General features: G+C 41.9%; 1 protein-coding gene across 1 annotated transcript in view; it reads right to left on the bottom strand.

The window, feature by feature from the left end:
• Positions 1-17814, bottom strand: part of entpd3 (ectonucleoside triphosphate diphosphohydrolase 3) — a 55851-nt gene that overhangs the window by 21682 nt on the left and 16355 nt on the right. The window contains exons 4-5 of the mRNA XM_072570948.1: positions 4537-4668; positions 2832-2949 (exon numbers count right to left, since the gene is read on the bottom strand). Of these exons, the coding sequence (XP_072427049.1) occupies positions 2832-2949; positions 4537-4656 (238 nt within the window). The 5' untranslated portion in view covers positions 4657-4668. The remainder of the gene's footprint in view (positions 1-2831; positions 2950-4536; positions 4669-17814) is intronic.

The raw sequence follows: 17814 nt of genomic DNA, 5'->3' as shown, positions 1-17814 counted from the left end.
TGCATCTCCTCCACTTCCCACTCGTCCGCCCTTGAGCCCCCCCCCCGCCCCTCCAATCGCCACCAGGACAGAACCCCACTGGTCCTCACCTACCACCCCACCAACCTCCAGATACATCGTATCATCCGTCGTCATTTCCGCCACCTCCAAACGGACTCCACCACCAAGGATATATTTCCCTCCCCTCCCCTATCAGCGTTCTGAAAAGACCACTCCCTCCATGATTCCCTCGTCAGGTCCACACTCCCCATCAACCCAACCTCCACTCCCGGCACCTTCCCCTGCAACCGCAAGAAATGCAAAACTTGCACCCACACCTCCCCCCTTACTTCCCTCCAAGGCCCCAAGGGATCCTTCCATATCCGCCACAAATTCACCTGCACCTCCACACACATCATCTATTGCATCCGCTGCACCCGATGTGGCCTCCTCTATATTGGGGAGACAGGCCACCTACTTGTAGAACGTTTCAGAGAACACCTGTGGGACACCCGGACCAACCAACCCAACCACCCCATGGCTCAACCCTTCAACTCCCCCTCCCATTCCACCAAGGACATGCAGGTCCTTGGACTCCTCCATCGACAGACCATAGCAACACGACGGCTGGAGGAAGAGCGCCTCATCTTCCGCCTAGGAACCCTCCACCCACAAGGGATGAACTCAGATTTCTCCAGTTTCCTCATTTCCCCTCCCCCCACCTTGTCTCAGTCAAATCCCTCGAACTCAGCACTACCTTCCTAATCTGCAATCTTCTTCCTGACCTCTCTGCCCCCCACCCCCACTCTGGCCTATCGCCCTCACCTTGACCTCCTTCCACCTATCGCATTCCCAACGCCCCTCCCCCAAGTCCTTCCTCCCTACCTTTCATCTTAGCCTGCTTGGCACAATTTCCTTATTCCTGAAGAAGGGCTGATGCCTGAAACGTTGATTCTCCTGTTCCTTGGATGCTGCCTGACCTGCTGTGCTTTTCCAGCAACACATTTTCAGCTCTGATCTCCATCATCTGCAGTCCTCACTTTCTCCTGGGAATATTATTGCTGGACTGTTAATGTATAGGCATGGGTAATGTTCTGGGGACCTGGGTTTGAATCCTGCTACGGCAGATGGTGGAATTTAAATTGAATAAAATTCTAGAATTATGAGTCTTTGATGATCATGAATCCATTGTTGATTATTGCAAAACCCCAACTGATTCTCTAATGTCCTTTAACGAAAGAAACTGCCATCGTTTTCTGGTCTGGCTGATGTGTGACTCCAGGCCAACAGCAATGTTGACTTTTAACTACCCTGTAGGCAATTAGAGATGGGCAATAAATGTTGGCCTGGACAGTGACACCCTCAACACATGAATAAGTCAAAAAAACTCAGTATTGAACAATCCAGAGGTTGATCAGTATCCTTTTAAACAATGCATTTTTTCTTTTTACTACATTATTCTACCACTTTTGCAGAAGGGGCAGGGACTAAATGTTGACTAAATGTTACAAGTTCTAAATTTGCAGGGACTGATTATTTTTGCTCATGTTCATTGATTCTTGATGAGATAGGACATATTGAGAGCCATTATCAAAGCAAATGGGATCAGTCTTTATAAACAGAGGAACTGAGTTCTTTTATTCATTTATATGATGTGGACATTGCTGGCTTGGCCGGGATTTATTGCCCATTGCAAGTTCTTCTAGAGAAGGTGGTGGTGAGCTGCCTTCTTGAACCGCTGTAGTCCATTTGCTGTAAGTAGACTCAAAATGTCCTTAGGGAGGGAATTCCAGGATTATGACCCAGTGACATTAAAGGAACAGTGATATATTTCCAAGACAGGGTGGCAAGTGGCTTGGAGGGGAACTTGGAGGTGGTGTTCCCATGTATGTGCTGTCTTTGTCTTTTTAGATGAAAGGGGTCATAGGTTTGGAAGGTGCTGTCTGAGGATGTTTGGTGAATTTCTGCAGTGCATCTTGTAGATACTGCTGCTACTGAACATCGGTTGTTTACTGATTGAATGTTTGTGAATGTGGTGCCAGACAAGTGGGCTGCTTTGTCCTGGATGGTGTCAAGCTTCTTGGGTGTGGTTGGAACTGTAATGCATCCAGGCAGATGGAGAGTATTCTATCATACTCCTGACCTGTGCCTTGTACATGATGGAAAGGCTTTGGGAGTCAGGAAGTGTGTTCCTCACTGCAGTATTCTGAAAATCTGATTGCTCTTGTAGACACTATTATATGGCAAGTCCAGTTGAGTTTCTAGTCAATGGTAACCCCAAGGATGTTAATAGTGGGGGATTCAATGATGATAACACCATTGAAAATCAAGGAGTGGTGGTTAAAAAGTCTCTTATTGGAGATGGTAATTGCCTGACATTTGTGTGGCATCAATGTTACTTGCTACTTGTCAGCCAAAGCCTGGATATTTTTCTGCTCTTGTTGCATTTGAACGTGGACTGCTTCAATATCTGAGGAATTGCGAATGCTGCTGAACATTGGGCAATCATCGACGAACATCCCCACTTCCAATCTTACAAGGAAGGGAAGGTCATTGATGAAGCAGCTGAAGGTGATTGGACCTTGGACATTACCCTGAGGAACTCCTGCAGAGATGTCCTGGAGTTGATTTGACTGACCTACAACAACCACAACCATATTCCTATATGCCAGATATGACTCCAACCAGTAGAGAATTTAGGGTGAGAGATTCAGGGAAGGTGTAAGGGACTGATTGGGACCAAATTAGTTTCCTTCTGTGCTGTAATGACTATGTGATTCTAGAATTGATGTTAGTGAAATTATCTTGCTAATTAACGTGCAATACACTTCAAATGAATTTCAGCTCTATACCTTTGACATGGCAGAGGTGAAACTCACTGACCACGCCAGTGTTATTCTCCTTTTCTGCTGGCCATCTGTAAACATAAAGAGTCGTACGGGAGGCTCCGGCATCAAAGACAATCCCATACTGGAAAAAATATAGATTAGTCATAGTTAAATACAGTTAGACTACAGTAAGATACAGTTATGCTGTGGTTTATTACTGGAAGAAAGAAATCTAGTTGCACTGTTCCATGAATTTACCAGCCAATCTTCAGGTGGTATGGGAAATAGGTGGAGCTCTCCAAGTAGGATTAGCAATGCTCCAGAATTTTCCTGGAGTCTCCAGCAAGTAAAGATTAATTGCTGTAGGCAGCAAAAACCTCAGAGAGAAAAAAAATCACAAGCAAACCTGAAATATTGTGTTTTTAAAAAATATATTTTCACTATTCAGTTCATCTGTTGTGAAATCTATTGGGGATTAAAGAACAAACTGACATTTGTATTGCATTTTTCACAGTCTCAGGATCTCCCAGAGTGCGTGACGCCAATGAAATATTTTTCAAGTGCAGTCACTATTGTATTGTAGGAATTGTGGCAGCCAATTTGTTCCCTGAATAGCAATGTGTTTCTGTGATGTTGAATAATATTGGCCAAGATACTAGGAGGGAGCTTGGATCTAGAACAGCCAAGATCTTATTGAACAGCAATATGGGCTGGAAGGGCCAAGTGGTCTATACTTTTTCATGTTTTTGTATCTTTTACAGTCATTTAAGAGGCCAGATGAGTGACACGGGATTCAACATCTTAGAAATTCAGAGAAAAAGGGCTGCTGGTTTGAGAGTCAAGAATCATCCAATCACATACAAATAAATCTACAGAGGAAACTCGATTATCCGAATACCAGTTATCCGAAAATCGGTTTATCCGAAGGAGAGCTCGAGGTCCCGATAGAAACATTACATCAAAGACGTGTTTCCAGCAGTGATCACGTCTTTTATTTACAGTGATTGAACAGGCACTGCCTCCAAATGACTGACCTCCCGCCCTCTCTCTGTCCCCACACTTTCCCTGGAGTTCTATAGAGGAGTGTACCTGAACACCCCCCGCCCCCCCACTTCCCAGGAATAATCTCTCCAACATTGTCCTGTACAGGGCAAACATGGAACCTGTCAAAAATTTGAAGTAAAAAGTTGTGTGTGCGCGCGCTATTTGGAGACTTATCCCACAGAGGCAGCAGCAGCAGTAGTAGTCTTGTTGTTGATGTGCAGTTGGATGCCCCAGAGAGGGGCTGGGGGTGGATGGGGGTGGCCATGGGCTCGCGTGCTTTGTGCGGGGGTGGGGGGGGAGACAAGGTTGGACTGGGTTGGGGGGGGGGCGGGGTCTCCCGCGCTGTGTGCTGCTGCAGTCTCCTGAATAGGGAGCTGACTTTAAAACTCCGAGCCCCAGAGGAAAGGCATTTAGTTGATTTTCCAAATAATCAATTATCCGAACAAAATAGTGCCCGCTCATCTCATTCGGATAATCGAGTTTCCACTGTATTTGCTTCCTGACTAGATGCGGGTAGGTGGGCACTGGCGAGATCAAACCAAGTGACTGTTATCAGGGAGCTTCGGGGTTAGCAGACAAAATGGTCTTACACTGACACCTACTGAAACACTTCAAACCACTCTGGGAAATCTGGCTCCCCATCAATCCCAGAGAGCTTTGCCGACCACTACAATGAGTGAAGGACCTTATATCCGACAGGAAGAGCAACTTTTTTCAGCTGCTGAAGCAATGAGATTGTCACCACGATGATCACACTGCTGAATAGCACAATGATAGCCGCTACAAGTGGTCTCTCCAGCCCCATCGAGCAACCTCCCTGCAAAAAGAAACAGAAACGTGATGAGCAGAGTATCCTTCAGCAGGTTACACATTAGTTTCATTACAAATAAGATGCAGTAGCACATTTTGATAGTCAAAAACAGTAAAGGAGACGGTACACTACTTGGAAAATAATAGAGGAGCAGGTTGAGTGGAGTTGCAGGTAGGTGGGATAATGAAGAAGGCATTTGGTATGTTTTCATTTATTGGTCAGAGCATTGAGTATAGGAGTTTGGAGGTCATGTTGCAGCTGTACAGGACATTGGTTAGGCCACTTTTGGAATATTACGTGAAATTCTGGTCTCCCTCCTATCGGAAGTTCCTATGAAACTTGAAAGGGTTCAGAAAAGATTTACAAGGATGGAGGATTTGAGCTACAGGGAGAGGCTGAATAGGCTGTGGCTGTTTTCCCTGGAGTGTTGGAGGCTGAGGGGTGATCTTATAGAGGTTTATAAAATCATGAGGGGTATGAATAGGATAAATAGACAAGGTCTTTCTCAGGTGGAGGAGTCCAGAGCTAGAGGGCATAGTTTTAGGGTGAGAGGAGAAAGATATTAAAGAGACCTAATGGGCAACTGTTTCACATAGAGGGTGGTGTGTGTCTGGAATGAGCTGCCAGAGGAAGTGGTGGATGCTGGGACAAATACAACATTAAAAAGACACTTTGATGGATATATGAATAGGAAGGGTTTAGAGGGATATGGGCCAAGTGCTGGCAAATGGGACTAGATTAATTTAGGATATCTGGTAGGCATGGACAATTTGGGCCGAAGGGTCTGTTTCCACGCTGTGCATCTCTCAGACTCTATGACTCCATCCAAAGGTTTGGATGCACAAATCACTAAAAGTAGTGACGTGAGTTAGTAGGGCCATTAATAAGGCAAACGAAAGCCCTGAGTTTCATTTAATTCCAAGGTTTGCATAATGATTTGTAGCTCGGGTGCTGGTTGCCATGGTTGTGTTTGCTGAGCTGGGAAGTTGATTTGCAGACGTTTCATTCCCTGTCTAGGTGACATCTTCAGTCCTGTGGAGCTCCTCTGAAACCCTGCTGCACGGTGTCTTCTGGAACCTATTTGGTTCCGTTCCTGCTGCTTCCAGTTGCTGGTTCCAGTCATTCGTTACAGTGGTCGTTATATTGGGTCTAGGTCTATGCGTTTGTTGATGGAGTCCATGGATGAGTGCCATGCTTCTAGAAATTCTCTGGCTGTCGTCTGTTTAGCTTGTCCTATTATTGTTGTGTTGTCCCAGTTGAATTTGTGATCCTTGTCATCTGTGTGTGTGGCTACTAGGGACAGTTGGCCATGGCATTTAATGGCTAGTTGGTTTTCTTGGATGTAGATTGCTAGTTGTCTGCCTGTTTGTCCGATATAGTGTTTTGTGCAGTCTTTGCATGGAATCTTGTTAATTACTTTGGTCTTGCACATGCTGGGCATAGGGACTTCCTAGCTGCACTAGTATGCTCAGAACTGACAGACTAACTAAAAAGACACAGTCAGGCAAACCATTGTACTCTTACTAACAAAGGAAAGGACAAAAAGAACAAGAATATAATTATAGTACCAGCAGATAAAGACAGAATGATCGTGGACAAGACTGAAAACATTCAAAAAGCGGAGAAACTACTTGCAGATACTGCCAACTACCTGCAGAGGGAGTCTGACCCCACATCAGCTAACCGGTAGAATAAATAACACACCACGGAACCTACAATAAACAGACTGATAACCAAGATAACCTACAAAAGATGAAGCCAGAAGACAACAACACCTCAAGACTTTACGGATTACCTAAGGGACACAAACCAGGCTTACCACTTAGACCTACCGTGACACTTCCAGGAACACCATCACATAAACTGGCAAAAGAACTTCAACAAAAACTGAAACGCCTTGTCAGCGGATCCAAGCACTCCGTAGAATTATCATAGGAATTCCTAGACAACATTAAGAACATAAATGTAGACAAGGACAAAGCGATGGTCTCATTCGACGTAACGGCACTATTTACCTCAATTGACAAAACCCTAGCCAGAGAGGCAATAGCCAATCTCATGGTCAAATGGAACAGACAACACGATGGGAACCTATCAACAAGGACTACATACTCAAACTGCTAGACCTGTGCTTGATGACACATTTCACATTCAATAGCCAAATATATAAACAGATCAATGGGACACCTATGGGCTCTGGACTCACAGCAGAAGCAGTGATACTAAGATTGAAACAAACAGCCCTCCCACAAATCTGACCGAACCGCTAGATCAGATACACGGACAACACTTTTGTAATTATTAAGAGAACAGAGATTGGGAGAATGCACCAAATTATCAACACCATGCTCACAGGGATCAAATTTATGAGAGAGGAGGAAACTAACGATCAACTCCCATTCCTGGATGTGATGGTAGAAAGAACACAGAACGGTGAGAGCACAATGAAAGTGTATAGAAAAAGCCACACATATGGACCAGATCCAATAACAGCAACCACCCAAACACACAAGAGAAGCTGCATTAGGACACTGTTCAAAAGGGTTACAATACGCTGCAGCACTCCTGACTTGTGAAGCGAAGAAGAACACTTCTACAAAGTCTTGCCAAGAATGGATATCCCCGAAACTTTATCCGTGGATGCCCAGCAGACAAACAATGTGACGAGTACATGCCATGGCCCAACACACTAGCCACACTATCTTATATAAAACAGTTTTAGAGTGAACTGCCAGATTTCTCTGACCACTCGAATTCATGATAGCCCATAAACAACTCATCAGAACAAAAGATCCATCATATGCAAGACCAACGTGACTGACAAGATTCCATGCAAAGACTGCACAAAACACTATTGCCATGAGACAGAGATTAACCCATCTGTTAAATAAACCAAACACACAGAAAAGCTCACCTTGCCTCATAATCTGTTAAAATGAGTGATCGTGAACTCCCAAATTCCACTATTTAAAGAAAATAATATCAATTTATTTTCTTAACTCTAAGAGTGAATATTAAACAACAACCATTCATAACTCTAAGCCCCCCTTTCTCTTAACTGTTTATTATCTGCTTCCAACTCTATAACAATATATTGTTACAATAAAACACTTATTAAAATTAGATCAACTTAATTTAAAAACCACACAGCCACTGTCATCTTCTGTGACTTTACTCCTCCGGTTACTGAATTCCCTGGACCATCTTCTTTCTTTTTACTGCGAGTATGTTTTATATGAAAAGGTACCTTTGATAGAGAGTGTTTCCTAATTTCTTGGATCTGTCTCAATGGCAGTTGCTCTCTGACCAATTTTCAAAATGCCAATGTTTTTGTACCCTCAACACTGGATCATCTCACTGGTTCGACGATGGCAAAACGATAAATTCGAACTTTATTGGGTTTTAGTATCCTGGGGCATAATTTAAACTGATTGCTTAAATTTGAATTGTTGTCAAAACAGCAACCAAAACTCAGGTATCCATGTCCCAGCCAATTTTTCAGTACACCCTGGGACTATCATCTAGTCATATACATAGGTGCTTCTAAGCTCTCAGTTCAGAACAGCATTCACTCTCTTTAAGTTATAGTACATGCCTTCAACTTCATAACACTTCCCCCCCTTAAGAAAAAAAACATCAAAAGAAAGATGTCTTCTTTTTTTCTAATTCTTAATCCCATTACAATGAAATACACAGGTCATTAATCTAAGTTATACTTTTCATATTAATTTCTGCACACATATATATAACACTGGGATCTGACCAATTTTATCTGTACATTTTCCTTTAAATCCACCACAACCATCTGCTATCACATTTTTATGACCATCAACATGTATAATTTGTAAATTAATAGTCTGTAAATAACACTCCAACAAAATAGTCTCATGTTTTTGTCTTTAAATCGTTCCAAGAATGCAAGAGGATTGTGGGCCATGTACACAACTGTCTCCGACACATTGTTTGCCACATAAACATTAAAATGCTGTAAGGCAGTACCATACTCAATAATTCCTTTTCAATGGTAGAGTATTTTCTCTGGTGGGTTTTGAGTTTCTTTGAAAAGTAGCCAATTGGCCATTCAATTCCATCATCATCATCTTCTTATAGCAGTACAGCTTCAGTTCCTATACTGCTCGCATTGGTTGCAACTTTGGAGGGTTTCAGAAACATGGCTGTAGCTAAAACTGGTGTGGTGGTTAATACTGCTTTTAAATTGTCAAACGCCTCCTGGCATTGTTCTGTCACTGAAATTTTACATTCTTCTTTAGTAAATCTGTTAGTGGTGCCACCACGCTGCTGAGGTTTTTAACAAACTTCTGGTAGAGTCTTCTTAGTCCCAAAGATCAAAGGACCTTTTTCTTCAAGGAACATTGTGGAAATTCCTTGATGGCCTTAATCTTGGAGTTCCTTCGGTTCAACCTTCCATGACCGAGGTTATGTCCCAAGAACGTCACCTCTATCTTTGTGAATTCTGTTTTCTTTAAGTTTATTACCAGTTTAGCTTCACACAATCGTTCAAAGAGCTCTGCCAACTGTACCATGTGACCTTTTCAAGATTCACTAAAGATCACCACATCATCCAGATAAACTGCACAATTTGTTAATCCAGCCACAACTCTGTTCATGAGTCTTTGAAATGTGGCTCTTGCATTCTTCATTCCAAAGGACATCACTTTGAATTAATATAGCCCATTTGGGTTTATAAACGCAGAAACTTATTTTGCTTTCTCTGGTAAAGGTATGTGCTAATAACCATGCTGCAAGTCCAACTTTGTGATGTAAGTGGCTTGACCAACTTTCTCTATACAGTCCTCCAATCTTGATATTGGACAGGGTGTCCAATTTTGTTATGAATAGCCTTCTGATAGTCCACACAAAGTCATTGAGCCCCGTCAAAGTTTGTGAACTAACACGATTGGTGGACTCCACTCACTCTGACTTGGTTCAATGATACCTTCATTGAGCATCACATCCACTTTCTTCTGGACCTGTGTGGCTTTGAGAGGATTAAGTTTGTGCAGGGGTTGTTTTATTGAAACATCATTCCCTACTTCCACCTCATGCACAATAGCATTAGTCCTCCCCATTGTATTCCTGCATATGTCCTCATACTGCTGCAACAAACCTTTCAACCAGTTTAGTTGCTCCTGAGACAGATAGTTGACTAAACCACCCTACTCCTCAAAGACTTCCTCATTATTTAACATTTTTTAAGGCCCATCAATCTCCATGACATCTGGATTGATTCCTCACTCCACGGGAGGCAGTAACTAATACCTGTTTCTCTCAGTCCCTGTCTCTATCTTTTGGAATATTGTCTGCAATTCTGGTCTCCGTCCTATTGGAAGGAAGTTGTGGAACTTGAAAGGGTTCAGAAAAGATTTACAAAGATGGTCGCAGGGTTGGAGGATTTGAGCTACAAGGAGAGGCTGAATAGGCTGGGGTTGTTTTCCCTGGAGCGTTGGAGGCTGAGGGCTGACCTTATAGAGGTTTACAAAATTATGAGGGGCATGGATAGGATAAATAGTCAAGGTGTTTTCTCTGAGGTGGGAGAGTCCAGAGCTAGAGGGCATAGATTTAGGGTGAGAGGGGAAAGATATTAAAGTGACCTAATGAGCAAGTGTTTCAAGCAGAGGGTGCTGCGTGTATGGAATGAGCTGCCAGAGGAAGTAATGGAGGCTAGTACACTTTCAGCATTTATAAAGGCATCTGGATGGGTATATGAATAGGAAGGGTTTAGGGGCATATGGGCCAAGTGCTGGCAAATGGGACTAGATTAGGTTAGGATACTGGTCGGCATGGATGAGTTGGACCAAAGGGCCTGTTTCCATGCTATACATCTCTATAATTATTACTCTATTATAATAAGGTTTCAACATGCTCACATGACATACCTGATACAGTTTTTATTCTATCCAGCCTCTTTACCAGATAGTTTACCTGGATCAACGTTTTCTCAATTTGATAGGCACCACTAAACCTAGGTTTGAAGGCATATCCTACTACTGGTAACAATACTAATATTTCATTCCCACAAGAAAATATCCAAATTGTAGAGTTTTTATCTGCCACCTGCTTCATTCTATGCTGTGCCCTCTTCAGTTGCTGTTTTGCTAACAAACCTTCCTGATTTAATCTCTCTGTTTCATCCTATTCTGTGTCCTCTTCAGTTGCTGTTTTGCTAACTCATCTACCTGATTTAATCTCTCCCTCACCTCAGATTCATAATCCAAGTGAGATCTCCGACTTCCATCCAATAATTTTTCTTTAATTAATTTCAAAGGCCCTCTCAAGTCATGTATGAATATTAACTTAAGGGAGTACAGTAAATAGTCAATTCATTTGGAGCTTTTCTAGTGGTAAACAATACGAATAGGATACTTTTATCCCAATCACTTGGGTAATCTTTAAGATAATAACACTCAGGAATACAATCTGATTCCTTTTCTGAGTATGCATCAATATATATATCTTTTATTGTTTCATCTTTCTGTTGTAAGTCCATTAGCCTTTCAGGACTAAACCCTTCTGCATGACCCTCTTCCTGTTCAGGTTTTTCCTGCACCATTACATCAGACAAGGTGTCAGCTAACTGAACCTCAACTCCTTGGTCTTTTTAGTTTTTGCTTCTTGTTCTCACTTATGACAGCAGGATTCTGTTACTACACAGCCTGGAAAAATTCCAGGGTATTTTTCTTTTAAATCCTCCATTCCCTGGTCTTCCTTTGGCTTCTCCGTAACAAGGGCCATCACTCCTACTTTGGATTGTGCTAAATCGTTCTTAAGAACAAACTGCATTCCTGGAACTGACACTCTGTCAACTGCTCCCACTGTTACTTCCCCAGTCTTGATTTGGCTCTCCAACCTGACCTTTAACAGGAGAAGAACGCTAAATTTCTGTCCATCTATTCCACGAATTACCACTGGTTTGGGTTACATGTCAGAAAGAGTGCAAATATGTTCATCTCTTACTATTAGAGACTGTTTAGCTCCTGCATCTCTTAAAATTGTAACTTTTTTCCCTTCTCTCCCTGTACTTCCTGAGTAAACTTTACCCACAGAGGCAAAGTCTTTATAGAAATCAGGCACTAACTTAATACCCACCCTCAGCCTAGGCTGTGCACTCTCCTGCAGCTTCTCTACTTTTCTTGGGGTTTCCTTTACTACTTTAACTAATGCCACTGGCTTGGCTTCTTTTACCATACCTTTTCCCACAGTGCCTTTCTTCAATGACCAGGGACCTTATGTGTTCCACCTTCTGACAGTGAAAAGACCTTTATCCAGTGCCTCTCTTAAACCACCGGCACTGTAATTTTCTGTGTCCCATTCCATTACGGTGAAAACACTTGAGGCCTTTCACTTTCTTCCCATCCTCTTGGGCTTTTCTTTCATCTATGGTAAACTATTACCAGTGTGATCCACTATTTGATTTGTAGTGAAGGATCACCCCTTCTCCCGATTTCTATCCCTCACAGGATGAAATTCCTGCTGGAAGCTAAACTTTGCCTTATGCACCAATGATTTTCATCTGCCATCTCTGCTGCTTTTTTCACTTCTTGAACTTTCTGTTCATAGAGAAGAATTCTTATAATCCCTGGAAGTGAGTTTTCAAACTCCCCCAGCAGAATAATTTCTCTTAGAGCTTCATAGTTCTTATCTGTTTTAAAGGCCCGCACCCTTCTATCAAAATTACTGTGTTTAATTCTTTCGAACTCAACGTAAGTCTGACCTGGTTCCTTCTTTATGTTTCTGAACTGCTGTCTATATGCTTCTGGTACCAATTTATAAGCACTCAAAATAGCTTATTTGATATCTGTATAATCTCTTGATCCCTCATCTGACAGTGCTGCAAATACCTCACCAGCTCTGTCTACCAGCTTAGTCTGAACTACCATTACCCACAAGTGCTCTGACCACTCCATCTGCTGAACCAATTTTTCAAATGAACAACGAAGGCTTAGACATCTTTCTCCTCAAAATGTGACAGTGTTTTAGCATATCTGTATATATCAATATCTTCTCTCTTCATCTCCATCCTGTTAATTTGACTGTCCTGACTAATTCGCACCTTCCGAAGTTCAAATTCTCTCTCCCTTTCTCTTTCTCTTTCTTCCCTCTTTCTCTCTCTCTCTCTTTCTTCTCTCATGGCTCTTCTTTCCCTTTCCTCATCTTCTAATTCCCTTTGCCTCAATTGTAGTTTAAATTTGCCTAATTCTACTACACTGGTCTGTTTCCCTGATACACCTGAGTACTTGACCAACTCCATTACAATTTTAGCTTTCCTTTTGTCCCTGGTTAAACCCAATTCTAAACTATTTGCTACTTCTAAAAGTGTGCCCTTTCTCTGTCTTTCTAAACTTTCTTGGCAAATTTGGGAAGCATCTTCAAACCCCAGAACCTCTTTAGCATTTCCCTCACTTTTAATTTAATCAATCACAAGTAACTGAAATTGAACATATTTTTTTCACCTAGTTTTACTTAAAGATCTAGGAGTCTAACTGGCAAGTGTTTAATCTTCTGGGATCTTTCATACTCTAAACCTGTTTAAATCTCAGACTGGATCCATCTAAACCTGTCCAAATCCTGGATGAGCCCCCAAACTGACACAGAAGTGAACTTTTCTGTTAATTAAACCAAACACCCAGAAAAGCTCACCTCACCTTGTAATCTGTTAAAATACGAGTGACAAAGAACTACCAAACTATTTAAAGAAAATAACAGCAATTTATTTTTTAACTCTAAAAGTGAATACGAAACAACAACCATTCACAACTCTAAGCCCCCTTTCCCTTAACTGCTTATTACCTACCTCCAACTCTATAACAATATGCTATTTCAATAAGACACTTACTAAAATTACAGCAACCTAATTTCAAAACCACACAGCCACTATCATCTTCTGTAACTTCATTCTTCCAGTTACTGAATTCCCTGGGTCGTCTTCTTTCTTTTTACAATAAGTAGGTTTTTTATGAAAAGGCACCTTTGATAGAGAATGCTTCCTAATTTCTTGGATCTGTCTCAATGGCAGTTGCTCTCTGACCAATTTTCAAAATGCCGACATTTTCAATCCCCCGAAACCAGATCATCTCATTGGTTCGATGTTAGCAAAACAATAAATTCAAACTTGATTGGGTTTTAGTATACTGGGACATAATTTAAACTGATTGGTTAAATTTGACTTATTGTCAAAACAGCAACCAAAACTTGGGTATCCATTCCAGAGCGAAATGTTACATATTTTCAATTTTTCAGTACACCCTGGGACTGCCATCTAGTCATATACATAGGTGCTTATAAGCTCTCAGTGCAGAACAGCATTCACTCTCTCTAAGTTACAGTACACACCTCAACTTCATAACACTATGTAGGACAAACAGCAGACAACTAGCAATCCGCATCCATGAACACCAACCTGCCACGAAACACCACAACCAGCTGTCCCTAGTAGCCATGCACACCAATGACAAGGACCATAAATTTGACTGGGACAACACAACGATAATAGGACAAGCTAAATAGAGGACAGCCAGAGAATTTCTAGAAGCATGGCACTCATCCATGGACTCCATTAACAAACACATTTACCTAGACCCAATATACCAGCCACTGCAATGAATAATCGGAACTGGCAACTGGAAGCAGCAGGAATGGAACCAAATAAGTTCCAGAAGACACTGTACAGCAGGGCTTCACAGGAGGCTCCAAAGTACTGAGGATGTCATCTAGATAGGGGATGAAATATTGGTCAATCAACTTCCCAGTTCAGCGAACATACTCACAACCATGGCATTCATTTAAGTCAAGTGAAATTGTGTTAAATTTGACTAGAACATATTAGGCTTTCAAAGAACATAGAACATTACAGCGCAGTACAGGTCCTTCGGCCCTCGATGTTGCACCGACCTGTGGAACCAACCCGAAGCCCATCAAACCTACACTATTCCATTCTCATGAATATGCCTATCCAATGGCCATTTAAATGTCTTTAAAGTTGGTGAGTCTACTACTGTTGCAGCCAGTGCGTTCCACGCTCCTACTACTCTCTGAGTAAAGAAACTACCTCTGACTTCTGTCCTAGATCTATCACCCCTCAATTTAAAGCTATGGCCCCTCATGCTAGCCATTGCCATCTGAGGAAAGAGGATCTCATTGTCCAACATCTTTAACCTTCTGATTATCTTATATGTCTCAATTAAGTCGCCTCTCAACTTTCTTCTCTCTAATGAAAACAGCCACAAGTCCCACAGCCTTTCCTCATAAAATCTTCCCACCATACCAGACAACATCCTAGTAAATCTCTTCTGAACATTTTCTAAAGCTTCCACATTCTTCCTATAATGCGGTGACCAGAACTATACGCAATACTCCAAATGTGGTCGCACCAGGGTTTTGTATAGCTGCAGCATGATCTCATGGTTCTGAAACTCAAACCCTTTGACAATAAAAGGTAACACACCGTACGCCTTCTTAACAACCCTATCAACCAGGATGGCAATTTTCAAGGATCCATGTACCCGGACACCGAGATCTCTCTGTTCATTTACACTACCAAGAATCTTACCATGAGCCCAGTACTCTGCATTCCTATATTACACTTTCCAGAATAACTAACACCTCTTCCTTATGCACCACTGCCCCATCTAGTCTAGTGACCTGTATCTTGATATTCTCCTCGACAACATTATCTTTTTCTCGTGTGAAAACTGATGAAACGTATTCATTTAGTGCTTCCCCTATCTGTTCTGACTCCATGGACAACTTCCCACTACTATGCTTGATTGGCCCAAACTCACTCGAGTCATTCTTTTCTTCCTGATATAGCCATAAAAAGCTTTAGGTTTTTCCTTGATCCGATCCGCCAATGACTTCACATGTTCCCTCCTGGCTATTTTTAGCCCTCTCTTTAGGAATTTCCTGGCTAACTTGTAACTCTTAAGTGCCCTAACTGAGCCACCACATCTCATCCTAATGTAAGCCTTCTTCTTCCCTTTGACCTTTCAGCGAACAGTTCAAGAATGTCCGAGTTATACAAAGGATTTAGAGGTGTGGGAGAAGGTAGAAAACAAATGTAAAGGCTAATACCAAAACAGAGGGCAACAACCATCGGGAAAGTGGCTACTGGAAATGTGCAGTTTTGTTTCAAATCCAATTCTTCTTCAGAACTGAGGGAAGGTAGCACTGTGATGGGTTTTATGCTTTTTGTAGAAGGGGCAATAGGAGGATGAATTAAATGGAAGGATTGGGAGCGGGTAGAGGGTAGCAGGGATTAAATAACAAAGATTTTATAGGACAAAAGGTAAAAGGAGTGGTAATGGTTATAAAGAGATACAATGTTGGTGCAGATTGAATGTGAATGGAAGACTAACAAACAATTCTGACCAAAAGCAAAAAAGTATCAAGAACGTTGTGAAGGCCAGCTCTTGATAAACAAGAATCAAATGGGGAATAGAGTTCATAGTCTGTAATTGTTGAGACCAGAAGACTGTAAAGTACTTAATCAGAAGATAAGGTGCAGTTCTTGAGCTTGTGTTGAGCTTCACTGGAACACTGCAGCAGGTCAAGGAAAGCAGTGTGAGCATGACAGCAATATGAGGTGATTGTGAGAAATGAAGCTCACTCAATTCAATGATTTTAGTCCAAGACAAGATCTGAAGCAGTAGTATCGTTTATTATGCTCTTGCAAGAGGGGTGTGGTGTCTACTATTTACAAGGTAGGCACACACACATACACCCCGAGTTTAACGAGTACACAATATTTATGTAATTCATTTCCCTTCCCTCCTCCCATTGCTTCTCCCCTGTTGACATCTGTCACTACTCTAAACCCGGTTGTTTATCTCTGAACTCATCCGGCCTTGTCTGTGACAAAATGTTTATCTCTGGCTTCACAAGGCTGTTTGACCACCTCCCTCTGTGGTCATATTGTTATATATCCTTTTTCACTGCCATCTGTTTCCGTGCTTTCCAAAACAATATTTCCTTTTATTCTTTATTTACGCAGAGCCTTATGACCTCTTGATGGTGTTTTTTTTTGTTGTTTTTGCTGAAGCGGGAAACAGATGCTTGTAACTATTTGTACAGGCATATCTAGCTTAACCTACACCCCCTCCCCTCACAGCACCTTATCTATTTGTCTGTAACATCTACCATTGTTTGTAGACACATTTTATTCCTGTATGCACATTTTAGCTGATGCAAAAGCAATTGTATATTTCCTTCACATAGTTTTCAGTCTTGTTAACTCAGCTCTTGGCTGGAACAATTATACACTGGTGTGAATTCATTTACCTTACATAAGCAATTATGGCTGTAGAATTAACACTGCTTTACCTATATCCCACATGATGAATCAAAATGGCAAGTAACCAAAAGCTTGCAGACTGAACAGAGGTGTCTCACAAAATGGTCAACCGAATCTGCATTTACTCTCCTCAGCATAGAGGAGACCACTTTGTGAGCAGTGAATACGATAGACCAGGTTGAAAATGGGAGGCAAAAAAATGAGAGCAGAAGAGTGGAAAATGGATCGGGCATAGTTTGAGGTCAACTGTGACACTGACGCAATCATCAGTGTACTAGAAGCAAGTTACATGAGGGGGCCTGGGGAGGATTGAAACAAGGAATGACCCAAGAATAAAACAGACGTAACTAGGCGTGACAGTCAAAAGATTCCCCTTGTCCGACAGATCACTAAGCCGCTGTTACAGAGCTCTTTTGGACCTTCCTACTAAGCCTGACTCCCTCTGGGATAACTGACCTCACCCAGGAAATCCACACCGTGTCCAGGAAATGTTACACTTTTTACTCATGATAAAAATTTATCTTGCATCACAACATCCTGGATCCACAGGCACTGCAGCTTTTCACCAGTTACTGAATCTTTTTATTCATTAGAATGATGGCCTTACACTTGTGCTTACACCCAGATAATTACAGTAAGACCTTAGTAGAAATCTCAAAGCAAATCCCTGTTGGCAGCAACTATATTTTGACAATGAAAGCAAGATCCTGAAATGATTCACTCCTTTAAGCATCCACTTACCAGGTTAGAAGCCTTTATCTGCTCCAGTGAAGAGCAGGCAGAGGTTTTGTTGGTTTTGCATTAATGACTGGAGATGAGTGAAGTGGTCTTGGTTAAGTGGTTTC

The sequence above is a fragment of the Chiloscyllium punctatum genome, chromosome 5 (genome assembly GCF_047496795.1).
Source record: "Chiloscyllium punctatum isolate Juve2018m chromosome 5, sChiPun1.3, whole genome shotgun sequence".
NCBI classification, from domain to species: domain Eukaryota; kingdom Metazoa; phylum Chordata; class Chondrichthyes; order Orectolobiformes; family Hemiscylliidae; genus Chiloscyllium; species Chiloscyllium punctatum.
The sequence above is the reverse complement of the archived record's forward strand: the minus strand, read 5'-3'. Positions and strand labels throughout refer to the sequence as shown.